The sequence below is a fragment of the Nesoenas mayeri genome (genome assembly GCF_963082525.1).
Source record: "Nesoenas mayeri genome assembly, chromosome: 1".
Lineage (NCBI taxonomy): Eukaryota > Metazoa > Chordata > Aves > Columbiformes > Columbidae > Nesoenas > Nesoenas mayeri.
Genome location: NC_137541.1, coordinates 204,842,808 through 204,860,570, shown reverse-complemented (window position 1 = coordinate 204,860,570; position 17,763 = coordinate 204,842,808). Strand labels below are relative to the sequence as shown.

Here is a 17,763-nt window from a genome sequence, read left to right as displayed (position 1 = left end):
CTTGTGGAGGATATTATGCTTGGGATATTATTTTAATACATGTGCTTTGCAGCAAAGAAATTATTTCAACAACTGTAAACTTTTAAAGACAAATATCTCTTGCATTTCCTTTTTGGGTACAAAGGTAATATCAAACCTTGTAATTCTTCAGTGATTATGAGCTCTGGAAGAAAAAGAGGCAGGCAGAAGTCCTCATGGTAGAGATGGAATCTTGGATGATATCCGTAACATGAGCTAAGGAGTTATGTTCGGAAGTCTAATATGAGACATCTGCACAGACTACTAAGAAAATTTATTGTTATTTTAGTATTTACTACATTTGTAATGCTCTTGTAGGATAAGTAACCAGATTTAAATTTCAGCTTACATATGGATTTAATATGTAGCGTTGTTAGCTTTTTTTTAGTTTTCATTTGCAACATTATATTTCAAATTCTGCATTGTTAGAGTAGCCTGATCTGAACAGTTCGCAGCTACTTCCCATTTATTCATCAAAGTTTTAAAGATGGGGGGTCCAAATTGTGCTGGTTGACTTGGCAGCATTGTTAGGAGGTTGCCCTGTGTGTCAGGCTCTGATTTGATCTGAGCTTAAGCTGCTGTAGGTAGGTGTGAACCCCAGGCTGCCCACTCCTGCTCCCCTTCAGTCCTTGGGAGGGGAAAATAGTGACTTTCAGATGGATCGGGTGTGGGTTTGTATTTCTGTGCATCTTTGTGCCAGCAGAAGACAAATGGTAATAATCAGAAAGAAAACAAAATAAAGGTGCCGGAGAGGAGGAGCAGTGATTATGGAAATTGACATTGTCTGAAAGTAGTTAATGAAGCTTCAGCCTCAACAAGGGAAGTGGCCCCATGGTGAACAAACCTGCACAGCAAGAGGTGCAGGTGTCATGAAGAACTCCTCAGCTCGTAGTAGTGTCACAGTGACCCAGTCTTAGACTTAAAAATCTACCCTTCAAATCTACATTTAAAATTTGGTTCAATACTGTGCAGTGGTATAATATAAAACTCTTGCACGTGTTGCTGATGAATATCCTGCACTCTGTAGCCTATAGTAGCAGTAAATATAATTTCATATATATATATGTATATAAATATATGAAAATATTAAGTGATAGTAGTTTCACAGGTTATTTGTAGTTCTGAAATGAATGAATATTTAAAACGTCAACAAAGTCCTGTATAGCATTTTAGGGGTCCAAATTCAATTAATGGGCCTGTTTCAGGTATATTGGAAGTATTTTACTTTGACATTACACAGAGAATTTAAAGACATGTGGAGAAGTTCCCCCCTTGTAGATCATATATTTTAAAGCTGTTCCTGGCGCTATTTAGGATAAAGTTGGAGTTACATGTGGAACAAATGCTAAAGTGTACTTATTGTTTAAAGTTTCTTGAGAGTGTGTGTGTAGGTTTGGTGTTACATTCAGAAGCATTGCCTGGTATTTAGCATGTTATTGATATTAAGTAATTTTATTTTGTCTTTTTTTTTTTTCCTCCAATCTGAACACATGTAATATTATTCCTGAATGCATGATAATAGTATTCCTTAATAAAAATATACACTTATCAAAGCTGGATTAGGAACACTTTTGTGTAACTCAAGGGTGATGAAAACACCACCAGAGAAAAGTTGCAGTTCTCCAGAAATGGGCAATTTAAGTAGAGGAAATTTGTAGCTGAAATCACACTGATAAGAAAGCCATGAATGCTAAAGGAATGGAAAAATGAGGCAAGGCAGCAAATTAACTCGTGGAAAAGATATGATAAAACCAGAAGTAAAAATTAGCATCGGTGCTTACAAGATAGACTTGAGAATTGAACAAGAATTAGATGATTTGATATTGTTGCACTTTATAACTGCAGAATAATTAAAACCAATTTGTTGGTTGTAAATACCCTGAATAGTTCTATGAAGCTCAAAGAGTTGTATGCTAGGAAAGATAAAAGAGCTGTTAAATCCCTAAAGAAATACCCAAAATACCCCAAACCAAAACAACCTAACACAAAATTGACCTTAATTATAGATACATGAAAGAGTATCTATGTTATTTTTGTCAAATTAATTTGAACAGAATTATGTGAGTGCAGACTACACACTCTAGGAGGGTTAATAATTGAGATATTTTACTCATTGGAAGTTACTGGGAATATTTGCATCTGTAAAAAGAGTGATGAATGCAAGTGCTCACGAGATAAATTTATTGTTCAGGATGGCACATCAGCTTTTGAATCCTCTTTGCATTCCAAACTTTACTTCAGCATCTACTTCTTGACTGAATTGCAGTTTTATTACTTTGGTACTATTCTAAGCTTTTTACTATTGCATTAGGGCATAATGTATATCCAGAGTTGTTGCGTTATGTGCCGATCTTTGTTCCAAGCAGCTGGACATTTTTCTAATTTGTGTTAATTTATCATTGATATAGAAAAATCACTAGCAAACAGATATGTATAATAATAATAATAATAATAATAATAATAATAATAATAATAATAATAATAATGGGAAAATGCTTGTTTTCTTAATGGAGTTGGGTACAGTTCTATGTGGAGTGTGTGCATGTACATGCGCTTTGCCGGGCTGTGCTGGGATCTGGGACCTCCAGGACAACCCGTTCCAGTGCCTGACCGCCCTCACAGTCAAGAAGTTATTTCTTGGATTTAAACAGCATTTCATGTATTTCCACTTAGAATTGTAGAGTCATTTCGATTGAAGGAGACCCCCAGGATCATCAAGTCCAACCATAACCTAACTCTGGCACTAAACCATGTCCCTAAGAACCTTGTCTAAAGGCCTTTTAAGCCCCTCCAGGGATGGTGACTCCACCACTTCCCTGGGCAGCCTGTTCCGATGCCTGACAACCCTTTCTGTGAAGATTTTTTTTACTAATATAATATAATATTTTTGGTTGGAAGACACCATCAGGATCATCGAGTCCAAAACTTGTGCTGATTTCCTCCTTTCCTGCTACTTGGTACCACTGAGAAGAGTCCAGGTCAGTCTTTTTAATTCCCCCCACCAAGAATTTATTTATACACATTGCTAAAATCCCCCCTGGGACTGTTCTTCTCCAGACTAAACAACCCCAGGGTTATCTCAGCTGCTCCTGCAAGACCTTGATCATCTTTGTGGTCCTTCGCTTGACTCTCTCTGACACATCTTTATATTTTCAGTCTCATGAAGCCTGTTCTTCTCAAGGGTATTGCCTGTGAAACATTAACTACAGTAATTCACTTTGTATACAGTATTTCTGGTGAGGCATTGGTTAAGAACATACTCCCCCAATTTTTGGTTCTCTCCCTAATTTCAGAACACCTTTTGTTGGGAAGAGGAAGGAGTTTTATTTGGTTTTGTTAGGAGATCTCTGAAATATTTTATCAAATGCCATGCATTCCTACACCCATCTTTACTGCAATTAGCCTTGTATGAGGTAGGGACTGTTTATATCTGAAAAGCAGAGAAACTTCAGCTGTTTCAGTTTCCAAGTGCCTGAGCACCGTGAAGGTTCCATGTGACCGAGTGACTCCGTGTCATGACTAATCAGGGATTGAGTTGTTCTCGTGTCCTGTCTTATTCCTATCTTACCTCCTGCCTCTTGGACAGACACAACCTGGGTATTAAAGCAGGGCTGGACGTGCGCTTTTACTGACTGATAAATGCGTTGGATTCATTTCGTGAAGGATTTTCTAAATTCCCTGCTTTGAAATGCTCTGTCTTAGAAGGTTTTCTAGTTCACAAGCAATAGGAAGCCTCTTTGGTTCATGTATTTTTCATATGAAAAGTTTTCATTAGTCAAATTCTTGACTTTAAAGAGTTGTAGAGGAATTTTCTGAGTGTTGGAAAAAACATGATCAATGTAACTGCAAATATTCCCTGAACTACTCCCGTGAATTATAAAATCTGCCGAACGGCTGTTAGTTATTCTCTTAAAACACAATAATGAAAGTCAGGGTTTCAGAAGTTGTCCAAGCACAGGTTCAGCCAGGCAGGGCTAATGTAGAAAGACTTGCCCTGCTGGGAGAGTGCTGGGTTTCTCAAGAGGCCTTCAAAAACAAAGCACATCTAGAAAACAAAAAAGCCCCCAAACTTCTGAATATTAAAGTCATGGCTGGGGTGCTTAAAGCTGAGCTATGTCAGGAAATGGGAAATGAACCGAAAATGCATCGATGTCACCGTTAATACATTTCTTGTGGTTTGTAAACCGAGGATTTACCATGTCTCATGGCAAAAATCTTCTCCTGTAGGGACTAATCACTGAAACTGTTAATTTTTCCTTTTTGGTCAGAATTCAAATAGCAGGTTGGAAGGGAGTTCAAGGATCATCTGGCCCAACGTTTCTTCACAAAAGCACCATCAAGACAGGATGGCCCAACACTCTGTCCAGCTGTATCAAAAACAGCGTGGTCAGCAGGACAAGGGCAGTGATCCTTCCCCTGTACTCTGCATTGGGGAGGCCACACCTGGAGTATTGTGTTCAGTTCTGGGACCCTCAGTTCAGGAAAGACATTGAAGTTCTGGAGCAGGTCCAGAGAAGAGCAACAAGACTGGTAAAGGGACTTGAATACAAGACCTATGGGGAGAGGCTGAGGGAGCTGGGCTTGTTTAGTCTGGAGAAGAGGAGGCTTAGAGGTGACCTCATCACTCTCTAGAACTACCTGAAGGGAAGTTATAGCCAGGGGGGGATTGGTCTCTTCTCCCAGGCAGTCAGCAATAGGACAAGGGGGCATGGGCTTCAACTCTGCCAGGGGAAATTTAGGCTGGGTATTAGAAAGCAATTCTGTGCAGAGAGAGTGGTCAGGCATTGGAATGGCTGCCCAGGGAGGTGCTGGACTCACCAGCCTTGGAGGTTTTTAAACTGAGACTGGACGTGGCACTTAGTGCCATGATCTAGTCAGTGGACTGGAGTTGGACCAAGGGTTGGACTCGATGATCTCTGAGGTCTTTTCCAACCCTGTTGATTCTGTGATTCTGTGAATCTTAAAAGTGTCTCCAATGCTGGGGAATCCACTGCTCCCTGGGGAGATTATTCCAATGGCTGATTATTCTCATTGTGAAAAATTTCCCTCTTGTGTCCAATTAGAATCTCTCCAGGAGTAACTTGTACACATTGCCCCTGGTCTTTTTCATGAAGATACATCTAAATGTTATTTTCAGAATATAGAGATGATGCTCCTCCACCTTGATTCTGATGCTGTGTCTTGGTGATCAGTGGAGCTGTGTTCGCTGACTTGAATTAATTTTGGGGCATTTCATTTTAGTCTTACTACTGAGTTATATAACTTATAAATGAGCTGTATTTGAAGCATCATGTCTTTCAGTTCTATGTACCCCTTTTAAATTGTAGGTTGTGCACATAATACTCTGAATGTCCCTGTCCTGAGCAATTGGTTAGATAGTGTTATCCAACCAGATGTGCAAGGAAAACCAAAAGAAAAAGCTTAATTTAAATGCACCTTACAATACAGAAAAAGATAAAAACTTGACTTTTTAGAAGTAATTTTAAACTATTTGTTGTGAATCAGTCTGAGTATTTTGTTCCAGGTAGTTTTGCATTCGAGTGGTACGTTGGTTTGAGTTTTCTCCTGCTCTTTTCATCCTCTTGTAATTATTGCTAAGCCAGATCAATATACATATTTATTTTTTAATTCAAGAAAGAACAATCCTCCCAAATAATTTGATGTCACTGTAGCTCTAAGGTACTGTGCTTACTTTCTATGGATATATATTTTTGTATGTGCTGTTTTTCCCTAGTTAGATATTATTTGAAATGAGAAGGCATCAGCGTGGCAGCCTGACAGAATGAGGCTTTACAGCTGATAACTGAGCGTTCACTTGGAGACCTGGGAGTACTAGAAGGTACAGAGGAGAGTTGCAGATGTGTCCCCGTTGCTCGGTGTCGGAGCCGCCTGCAAAAGCCGTGTGTCAAAGGGGTGAAAAGTTCCAGAAGCGAGCCCAAAATAGCTCTTCTCCAGTGCGATATGCTATAAAATAGCTCTTATTTGCTCTTTTAGGATGGCATAATAATAAGGTACTGCTGTTTCACCTGACAATTACATTTTTATATGTCAGTCTCAAGTGTTGGAGGCAGCAGGCTCTCCTCAACAGCTTCAGAAAGGTTTTGTGGCTCTGTTTCAGTAAGTTTGCTTTGCTGTGGTTAATATAATAGGGGAAAACGGAGGAAGAAACTTGACAGGTCCTTTTTTGAGAAAACAAATGAAGGGTGCTAAAGTGCTTAACGGCGTGTGTATGTGGAATTTGTGAACTAGAAAATCAAGGGGTTTAATTTTCTCTTTCATGCTCTTCTGAGACTGGCGGGTGCTTCCCACCTTGGCTCAGTTGTAATCATTTAATCATCATCAAACAACGGTGCTTTAACATGAATCTATATAATCTCTTGTTTAATAACACATACTAGTGTTTCTTTTGATCTTATCAGACCAGGGATTGCTTGAGGCTCATTGGCAATAAAAATCAGGAGCCCTTAAGAGCTGAAGAGCAGCTGAATTGGCCAAGTGCCCAGCAAGGACCTGACAAATTGTCTACATTTTGACGAAGCCTGTCAATTTTGAACAGCGGCAGCAGCAATGTTGCATTGCTTCACAAGTTACTTAATTACAACTGGAAGAATAATCATGTGGATGACCAAGATTATGACGACTTTTTGCGAATACTGTTGATAGCTCAAGAAATTCTCCCCAAATATGGTGTGTTTCAAGTAGTGAAGGGCACCAGGCGATACGATGGTTTTGATTTACTATAAAAATAAGGTAAAACATGGCATAACTGGGAATGTCCAGAGGGGGATCAGATTTTAAGGGGCTGAACATCATGAAAAATGGCACCTATGTTCACATAAAGTATTTGTGTATCTTGTGTGATTAATCAGAAAGATTCTGTGATTTCCATCCCGTTTAACTACTATAAGATTGTTATGCTATTTAACCAGATATTTAATTATTGGAAAATAACAGCATATCAATCTTATACAGACAGTTTGCAAGTAGGACACTACAATCTACATAAGCATAATGTGCATGTAGAAAAGATGTATTCCATGCACATTTATTTCCGTGATCTTGGATTATAAAGCCGTGACATTAACCTGCATATCTATTTCCAGTTTTTATTTAGAAACATTTTTTTGTGAGAAGGGAGCTTGTTTAAGAGATAATCTTAGTGATAAGAGCTGTAGAAAACTTTTTTATTGGAGCAATAACATGCCTTGAAATAAACTTAAGGTACCACAAGCAACAGTTGACAAATTTCTATGATTTGCACCAATATATAATTATAGTCCTGTTTGTGTCGCTCTGTAGATTTATGGTTAAAGCTGGAGTTCTTTTAATTAGACCAGTTGATATGTATGGAAAAAACAGAATGGGTTTTAGGTGCAAAACATCATTCCTCATGGCTGAAGTTAGGGGTGAATCTGAAGAATGGGTTGTGTACCCAGAAGTCTGATGGAGCATCTTCCTTCATCCCTGGTAATGTTAGCTGCTATCAAAAATTATATTACAACTACAACACTACTATTCAATTAGGTAAATAAAGGTAAAAGGCTGCTTATAATCTGTATCAGCGAAACAGCAGTAAGGTCTTCTGTGGAAAAATGGCTTCTTTTAAGGATTAGAAAAATAGGTGACCTCTCTTTTTTTTTCCTGAATAATGTATTTTACAAATGAAAATTTGTGACCACTATACAAAGCTCCCAGTTGTATGTGTATAAAGCACAAAATGCATGTACAACTGAAAATCTGTATTTAAAAGTAGCCATTTGAGAAATTACTATTATTTCCATTACTATTATTACTATCTCCGTTACTATCTCCGTTACTATCTCCATTACTATCTCCATTACTATTTCCATTACTGTGCCCATACTTGCAGAAATTAATTAGCGATTGATTTAAAAAATGTATAAAACTAAGTCCACTTTCTGGTGTTTTTTTTATAACTTTTGGAAGAAACCAGCTCAAGTAATATTTATTGAAGGGACTTCTTTTAACTGGATTTTTAATTTTCCATGATTTTAGCCATTCATGTTCCTCAGACAGACCCTGGCTGACGGTTCTGTGTTCTGTAGCACTCAGCCTTTTTTTATCCTGGAGTGTAGATACAGCTCTCCCATGAACTGTAAAGTGGTTGATGAAGATGGTGTTGGTTTTCAGGCTTCATGAGTATGCCTGAAGTCAAGTGTTGATGTGCTGGAGGTCAAAACAGCCCGAGGTCTCCTGGGAGCTGACGCTGACACTATTCAGTGTTGAACTGTAGCCCTGACACCCAAGTTGCTTCTACGAGCTGATATCGCTGATCTGTCCCTTTTTCCTCCTCCTGGCTTAATTTACGTAGCCTACATGTATCTTCAGTGCCGCTTCTTTTTAATTACAAGGTCAGTGTTGCTTTATCACAGGCTTGAGTCTTAACTCTTTGTTCTGACTGATGGGAGAACCAGCGGCCTCTCATCAGTGACTCTTTTCACCCCAGGACATCTGACTACAGAATATTCAGAATACACAAGACTTGAGAATAGTTTTAATAGTTTATTAATGGTATTTTTCCTTTCTCTGCTCCAAGATTTCTGTCTGTGGATCTGACTGCAAAGGAAAGCCTGCAAGCTGCTGCTACTGGGGCTGTTGGTGCTACTGGGGCTACTGGGGCTGTTGGTGCTACTGGGGCTGCTGGTGGTGCTGTTGTTACTGGTGCTACTGGGGCTGCTGGTGGTGCTGTTGTTACTGGTGCTACTGGGGCTGCTGGTGGTGCTGTTGTTACTGGTGCTACTGGGGCTGCTGGTGTTACTGAGGCTGCTGGTGCTATTAAGGCTGCTGGTGCTGCTGATGCTACTGGGGCTGCTGGTGCTGCTGATGCTACTGGGGCTGCTGGTGGTGCTGGGGCTGCTGGTGGTGCTGGGGCTGCTGGTGCTACTGGGGCTGCTGGGGCTGTTGGTGCTACTGGGGCTGTTAGTGCTACTGGGGCTGTTGGTGCTACTGGGGCTGCCGGTGCTACTGGGGCTGCTGGGGTTGCTGGTGCTACTGGAGCTGCTGGTGCTACTGGGGCTGCTGGTGCTACTGGTGCTGCTGGTGCTACTGGGGCTGCTGGTGTTACTGGAGCTGCTGGGGCTGCTGGTGCTACTGGGGCTGCTGGTGCTACTGGGGCTACTGAGGCTGCTGGTGTTACTGGGGCTGCTGGTGTTACTGGGGCTACTGGTATTACTGAGGCTGCTGGGGCTGCCAGTGCTACTGGGGTTGCTGGTGCTACTGGGGCTGCTGGTAGCTGCTTTCAGTGAGAGCTTTTTCTTTTGTGCTCAGAACTGGGAACTGCTGAATGTTGTGGTTTGTATGAGGGCTGAGCTTTCTTGAAAAAAAAGAAATTGGCTTTGTCAGCCAAGCAAGATCTGGAAAAAGTACCTCTTCAGTTTTCTTAGCTACTCTCCTCTTTATTTGCTAAGGTTTAGTATAGTAGAGTGTAAAACAGTCAAATTACAGCGCTCACCTTATACACCAAGTGTGCTAACCAGTCCTAGAGAACAGAAATTTCTCCTTGTAATCTGTGCACGTCTCTATAAAAATATTAAAGTATTTAGGTTGTATCATTCTCATTAGAAGAAACATGTAGGTTGTCTGCTTGTTGTGCCTGTGTCTGCAGCTGGAAAGTTTCAAGGTCTGTGTGTCGCCAAGCACAATTTGTTGACCTTGTGTCGTAAATCAAAAGGTGATGGACTGTGCAGGAAAAATCCCAAATGAGGTTTCCTGCTCACTGGATTTTAAGGCTTAAGTTCACTCAGTGTTTAGAATTATGTTTTTGTAGGCCTTAGTATTTTTTTTTTCAGTATGGTTATTTTAAAATCTAAAATAGGTGTTACATATTGTGCTGAGAGTGGTACAGAAGAATTCTTGAAAATGGGGAAAAGTTGAAACAAAAGGCTTCTTTTGAAAGTAGCTTAATTTTGGAGTGCGGTGACCATTTTACTTCTGTTTCTTCATGGTATTAACTGGGCTTTCCCCCTTGGGCTGTGCATTTTGTGTGGAACAGTCTGGTTTGGCTGCATGTCCTGTCTTTCAGTGGTGTAAATGTTGGGAGAGATAGTGTCGAGGTGTTTGCCTGTATGGATTTCAAACCCCTCTGGTAAAGGAGACTCCACGATCTCACAGGCAGCTTGTTGTGGTTTATCAGTACCCTGCAGAGAGAGCTCTTCCTAATATCTGCGTTGTCTTCGTTGTACATTTAGCTCTGTCCTCCTCCTGTACTCAATGAGACAGATTTATCAGTATACGATAATTATTTGAAAATAGTTGTTGTGTTTGTCACTAGCTGCCTGTTTTTCAATTTAAGCAGTTTCCCAGCAGTCGTGGGTTGCACGCCTGTTGTTTCCATCTTGCTCTTCTGGGCTGTCTTGTTGTGTCTGTGCTTTTCTTGAATAGTACTGCCCAACACCATACAGAATCACAGAGTGGTTGGGGTTGGATGGGACCTCTGGAGATCATCCAGTCCAACCCACCTGCTAAAGCAGCTTCACCAGAGCAGATCACACAGGAATGTGTCCAGGTGGGTTTGAATGTCTCCAGAGAAGGAGACTCCACAGCCTCTCTGGGCAGCCTGTTCCAGGGCTCTGGCACCTCCAAGTAAAGAAGTTTCTCCTCATGGAACCTCCTGTGCTTCAGTCTGTGCCCATTGCCCCTCTTCAACAGGGTGTTGCCAGCACCAGGTCATTAGTGTAATACACTCCTCCTCTGCTTCTAAAAGAGTCCATAATGCTATTTTACAGCACTTTCTGCAGCCTCACATTGCTGATGCCTTTTTATTTGTATTCTGCAGAATTTGTTACACTCTCGTACTGCCTGTGCTGTTGTTTCTTCTCCTGGTTTTTGTGTACATGACTTCTCCTGCCAAACGCTTCATACGTATTTTTGTTGAATCTCATCTTGTTAACTGTGGGCAATTCAGGCACTTTGCATGAGGACCTGGCCTCTGAAGGATTTTGTGAATTTGTGATGTAATCTCTAGTCCATCATTCAAATCATTACCCAAGAGCAAAACCCCTTTGGTGACCTCAGTTAAAATACCTTTTAGTTTGATAATGAACTGCTAACTATTGCAGTTTTCTCCTGTAGTGTTCTTGAGCAGCTCTGTGCCCACTTAGATAACATATGCAATTGCCACTAAGGTTCATTAAAGTTCAGATAAATTGCACCTGCTCTTTTTTTTCCCCATATATCTCTCTTTTTTCCATTTCTTACTTAATTTTCAGTATTATTGCTTAGGTTGTCAAGGCATCTTGTCCCTTCTGCCTGCCAGAAATGGCATCCAAAGAATTGATGATTGTCGTTGGAGTGACTAAATATGGTTTGAACTTTGGAGGGTATGGGCAGGTCTTTTGAAGTAGAGCTTGAGTTTCAATATGTCTGCTTTTGCTGTGCATTTGAATTGAAATAAATCATTGTCCTCACCTTACCCTAGTGATTTCATATAAAATTATTTCAGATGTTCACACTTGTGATGCAGAATAGTAAAATACACTGGTACTGGTGAAGGAAAAATAAAATGGGTAATTTACACAGCCAACATTGTAATGTCTCCTCTGACCTAATTTGAAGTCACATTCCAGAGGTCTTAGAAAAGGGAAATAGTCTCATTGTAAGGTTTGTTATTTTTTTTTTCTGAAATCTATTGTAACCATTTCCTATTAAAATTTTTATCACACTTTCTGATCTGTATCAGCATGCAGCAGCCTGCTATTCCATGTGTTTATAACCTTCAAATACGCCCTGCAGCCAGCATTTCCATTTCTTTTCACTTTAGCTGCCCATATCCTATCACGATCAGGACTTCTTCAACCCTTGAAAATAAGTTCAAGTGTTTTCTAGAACACTTGCAATTTGTCTGTAAGGTTTTTGCCTCCTGAATGCAGGTATGAATATGGGCCTGTAGATCTGGAACAAAACAGTGTTTTCTCACTCTCGAGCTTTATCTGGTGAACACGTCATGGCTTAAGGCAGGGTATGAATATAAAGCGTGGTTTAGCTGTTCCTGAAGCAGGTGTATGTACAAGCATATGACCTGCAGAGTTTGCTCATTGACTCTTATGTGGTCACACTGATAATCTAGAGCAATTAGGGATTATTCCAAGTGGCTTTAAGGTAAACTATATGAAAGGATACTCTGGTTTAGGAACAGAATTATCTCCTCGCAAGCTTGCTGAAGAGCAGTTAAGCAGAAGCAGCTGTTGGTACAAGTGTCCTGCATTTAAACTGAAACTACAATGTGATATTTGAATAAATCACAAAAGCAAAGACAAAATATAATGTTTAAATTTCCATTCTGTTGCTTTACTGGTTTCATTCTATTATTTTGTTATTATTTTATTCCAGACTGTTTGAAGTGGCATCATTTGCTGTGTCTGTTGTCCTACTACCCTGGTTTGGATTTTGTATTTTTTATTTTAACTACTACAGGAACGGCTCCAAGTCCACTAGAAACAAGAGAATCCTTTTTGGTGCATTCAGACCAGCTTTCATTCTGACATATGAATAAAGTGTTAACTTTTGTAGTAACAATTGTAAACTCTTCACAACCCAGAACATGCAGTAGTAGTGCGATGTTTTATGTAATAATGTTCTTTCTCCTTCTTGTAGGTCCTTTTGTTCTGCATCACAGCTGCTCTGTTCATGTTCTTTTTCAGGTACGTTGCTAGTATATCTGTTTATGTTTTTAAAGAATATTTTAAACAGCATTTCGAAGAACTTATTTGATTTTTTGGTTTTCGTCTGAAAATGTGTATGTCCCATCCCTGGGAGTGTTCAAGGGCGGATTGGACTGGGCTTTGAGCAGCCTGGTCTAGTGGAAGGTGGCCCTGCCTATGGCAGGAGGATTGGAACTAGATGATCTTGGATGTCCCTTCCAACCCAAACCATTCTGTGATTCTTAAGTAGCTTATACGGGGAAGATAACATTTTTTCTCGTGGTGAAAGTAAAGAATAGAAAAGTGAGGTTTTACAATCTTAACTAATATAAATTATTTGACATGCATAAATTTCAGAGCAAACTATGTGCATTTTCACAAGTTACCAGTTGTATTCCTTTTTTGTAACATACTGTAGTGGGGTGGATGAGACACTCATTTTAGTAACTTTTTTCCCTCTCAGTTTGTATATATGTAATAAATTATTTACCTTGTGTTTCAGCTTTAAATACCAGACCTCCCAAATTTTCTGTATTATACCCCTTGTTGGAAAGTTGCTTGTTAAGTAACCTTTGACTACAGCCCTTTGACTTAGAATTTTTGGTGGCATGTAGCCATCTATGGTTCTTCAAGCCATATGATCCCCTGGTAATTGTGAAACTCTGGAAGCTGCAGCTTTTTTTTTTTTGTAATTCTAGTATTTACAAATTACTTATGGATATTGGCCAAGAATAAATAGTCTGTTCTCAATGGCTGTGATAGAAAGTATAAGAGATAATAGAGCGAGACGCTTCTTACAAAAATAAATTGCAGCTGGGTTGAATTCACCTGGTTAGATAGGAAGGAAATCTTAAGAAGGATGCAGTGAAAAGATGCCCTTACAGATCCATCCTAACAGATTTTGGATATTATAGGTATTAACATGTAGGGAAAGAATATTTGATATCCTGAGTCTCTTCCACTTGTTGATGCACATCAGTGGCTGCCATATTGTGAAATATTTACTGTAATAAGATGTCAAAGACAGTGGCCAGTGAAGTCTTTGGGAGATGATAACCTTCCTATGCTTTGCTGAACGCAACGTGAAAGGTAAACCTGGAAAAAAATTGCTAATTACAGCTCTGTGCTGTAGAAATCACCGTGTCTTGGAGAACGTGTGAATTGGGAATGGGAGGGCAGCCAGAGAGAGGGAACATGTCAGAGGTCCAGGTGGGCAGGGACATCTCTGAAAATAAGTAGAGGGAGAAATGTGACTGTGTAACCTCATCTGGGTGTTCCTGCTCCGGCAGGGGGATTGGACTGGATGAGCTTTCGAGGTCCCTTCCAACCCCTGACACATTCTGTGATTCTTCTACCACATCAAATCAAACCATTCTTCCACGATTTCCAGTTGTAGAAATATAATGGGAGAGGAACACATACTCAGGGAGAAGACAGATGACAGAGGTGTCACCCGATCAGTCCTCAGAGTTTTTGGCCAGTTTGTCTGGACTGGAATTGTGAGTTGGTCGTTGTCTCACCTCCTATGTGAATTCATCATTGAGTCCCTTCGGTAAGGTTTTGTACAGCCCTCAGGGGAATGCTCTGTGGATCTATCCAGAGCCCCGGGGAGGCAATCTTCCAGTCTTCATTGTCATCTAAAATAGAAAATAATTGGGAGAGTCGTTAAACTGTATTTCCTATGTTTAGTGACTCAAAATTACTTCAGGCTTTTCCTAATCATAAGCAGATCAAACTGACAAAACCATGTTAGTACTTTCAGAAAAACCACCTTATTCAAAGTCAGATTTGCTTGGCTTGTGGAGTTATCTTCCCACTGACTATAAAACACTGTTTACTGTTAACAAGCATTTATTGACCCAAAAAACACAAAACTCACTTTTGCTTTCTTCAAAAAACCCCTCTCTTCCCAAGGTGGCTTTTTGTCCACCCCACCCCACTAAAATGTCCCAAAAGGTGCTCAGAGCAGCAGCAGCAGTCTCTGTCACCAAGATCATGTATAATCCCGTTCATCATTAAATCCCAATACCTAAATGGTGTAACCTGAAGCTTAAAGCCTTTCTAAAGGGAGACTTAATGTCAGCACACCTCATTGCTACCACAATACGATTGATGGTTGGGAGTCAAATAACACAGGGAATAAAAGGAAAGTAGCCTTTATTTTTGGAGTGCATATAAATTGCCATATCTGTGGTCATCAGATTCTCTGAACGTGAAAGTGATGCCTGTCCCCAGTCGGTGGCTCTGGTTGGCACAGGCATTCCCCGTGGCTCCAGGGTTAACTGAATTTAGCCGCTATTTTAGCTCTGTGTGGTTTTGGGCTGGATAGTTTTCCTGGCACAGCTCACACCACAACGCACGGTAGCTGGTGTCAATGCTACGAGTCGGTGGTTGGATGTGATTCGGACATGGAAAGCGGAGATGCTCTTCAGCATAAACATGGACTTTTGTCATTTTACATTAGTGTATAGGGTGATTTTTACTGAACCTATAACATGAAAAGTTAAGTTGGAAAGTTCAAAACTGTCATCTTTATTGGAGGAATTACACTGCATTCTATACATCACACAACTTTCAGGGTATCTTTCAGGTTGCCATATCAATAACAGCCTGCTAAGTTGAGCTTAGTTAGTGTTATTTCCAGAAGGTAAGAGCTGTGGTTCATAGTTACCCACTAAAAGAGAACAAAATCAATATGGCACATAACTGTACCATGGTCATACCTCTCCCTTGATGTGGGTATTTTCTTACCCACACCAGTAGGAAATGCTGCTGTAACAGGTGTGTGAGTCCTTGGTCTGTGGAAGAATAAGCAAGTTCTTGTTGATTTGTTTGAATATTTCTTTTCTAGTATAATGAATTTTCTCAGTATCTCAACATAATGTCTGTTTTCTAGTGTAAATGAATTTTCTTAGTATCTTATTATAATGTCTGTCTTGAACTATTTGCAAAACAAATTCTGTAATGGTCCTTTAGCAAGGACGGTTATAATTTGGTGATGCTTCTCTCTGACTGTCAGCCCTTACCCATCTGATTTCTGCATCCAAAGCAGCAGAAAACCTGTGTGATGGATCTGGGGAGTTTATTGTTTACAAAAATGTAGGTATTCAAATAATCTTCCTATCATTTGGCATAGAAAAGGCTTCCCCAGTTGTAAAATGACTGCGCTTGTCTCTCTGTTGGAAGGCTCTGTCCTCACATCGTCTTCACTTGCTACCCCTGATCCTCCCAGCCCAGGGCAGATGTTTCACACTGGTTGAAAACTTCACCAAACAGCCTTGATATTTATTCCCTAAAACAGATCGACTGGACTGTTGAAATGTTATTGTATCTACTACAGGACAACATGAAAAGTGAGTTGCTAAGTCTCAAGAGTTAAGTGAGAAGGGAATGAGCATGAAAGGTAAATTCAGAAGAGCAATGTAGAAAGGAAGACGGAAGGAGAGACTGAAGAGTGAAAAAATAAGGTCGTGTCAGCAGACAGGACAAAAAATAGAAGAATATACTAGGAAAAAAAGCAGCTGAAATGCAGATGATAGGTTTACAAGCAACAAAGTTATATTTACAGACACAGGAAGCGTATTTTAGTGGAGTTTTTATTTCTTCTTTTCCATCCTCCTTTACTCGTACTTTTCTCCTAACTTAAACCTCCGCTTTTTCTCAAAATGCTTGTGCTCAGCTTCACTGGAAGTGATGACATTGGACATCACTCATTTGTGGATAGTTGGAGTAATACAATGACTTGTATAGAACAGTCTGTCATACATGTATTTAATGCACACATATAGATAAGCACAGCCAAAATGGGATTCTTTCCCTTTCCATGCATTTTTTCCTAAAAAACTTACACACAGAAGTGTGTCTGGGGAGAGGAACATGTCCTTATCTTTAGGAATTAATTTTCAGGTGACATTGAACTCCATCAGGACTTAATATCACTGAGTCAAAAAAAAACCAAAGTCATTTGTGATGCCATATGATGTCATCTATGATTTGTTTTAAAATGCACACTTCTCTTTAATACTCCTATTTTTTAAAAAAAAATCTACAGTTGACATGGAATTAAGGTTATGGGTGGAAAGGTTTTGATTATATAATGTTTTTATGTCATCTTATTTCAGTTTGATAAATTTATGGAACTAGCTGTCCAGAATATCATTCTAGAATAACTGAATAGAGAGAAATGAAGAAGCAGGAGGAATCCTATAAATATTTGTAAAATACACTTGAATTAATGTTATTTTAGTAACAGTTTTATTTTGAATGTTACACATTTTGGAAGCTTGATGCAATGACTGTGCTTTTGTCCGTATTTGAAGAAACCTATTAGAGGGCAGCGTAGGGGAAAGGGACCTGAGGGTCCTGGTGCACAGCAGGATGACCATGAGCCAGCACTGGGCCCTTGTGGCCAGGAAGGCCAATGGCATCCTGGGGTGTATTAGAAGAGAGGTGGTTAGTAAGTCGAGAGAGGTTCTCCTGCCCCTCTACTCTGCCCTGGTGGGACCACATCTGGAATATTGTGTCCAGTTCTGGGCGCCTCAGTTCCAGCAGGACAGGGAACTGCTGGAGAGGGTCCAGCACAGGACAGCAAAGATGCTGAAGGGAGTGGAGCATCTCCCTTATGAGGAAAGGCTGAGGGAGCTGAGTCTCTTTAGTTTGGAGGAGACTGAGGGGTGACCTCATTAATGTTTGCATATATATAAAGGGTGAGTGTCAGGAGGATGGAGCCAGGCTCTTCTCGGTGACAACCAATGGTAAGACAAGGGGCAATGGATTCAAACTGGAACACAAGAGGTTCCACTTAAATATGAGAAGAAACCTCAGTGAGGGTAACAGCCTGGAACAGGCTGTCCAGGGAGGTTGTGGAGTCTCCTTCTCTGGAGACATTTAAACCTTCCTGGACACCTTCCTGTGTAACCTCATCTCGCTGTTCCTGCTCCAGCCGGGGGATTGGACTGGATGAGCTTTTGAGGTCCCTTCCAATCCCTGACATTCTGTGATTCTGTGAAATCCACATACTACAAAACTCACCAGCTCTGCACAATAAATGAACACCTACTTATAAATCCTACCTGCATAAACTTAG

General features: G+C 40.3%; 1 protein-coding gene across 1 annotated transcript in view; it reads left to right on the top strand.

Moving 5' to 3' along the window:
* TMEM135 (transmembrane protein 135) overlaps positions 1-17,763 on the top strand; it is a gene marked incomplete at both ends in the record, with an annotated part of 183,066 nt that overhangs the window by 109,718 nt on the left and 55,585 nt on the right. The window contains one exon of the mRNA XM_080354938.1: positions 12,631-12,677. Coding sequence (XP_080211064.1) covers positions 12,631-12,677 — 47 coding nt within the window. The remainder of the gene's footprint in view (positions 1-12,630; positions 12,678-17,763) is intronic.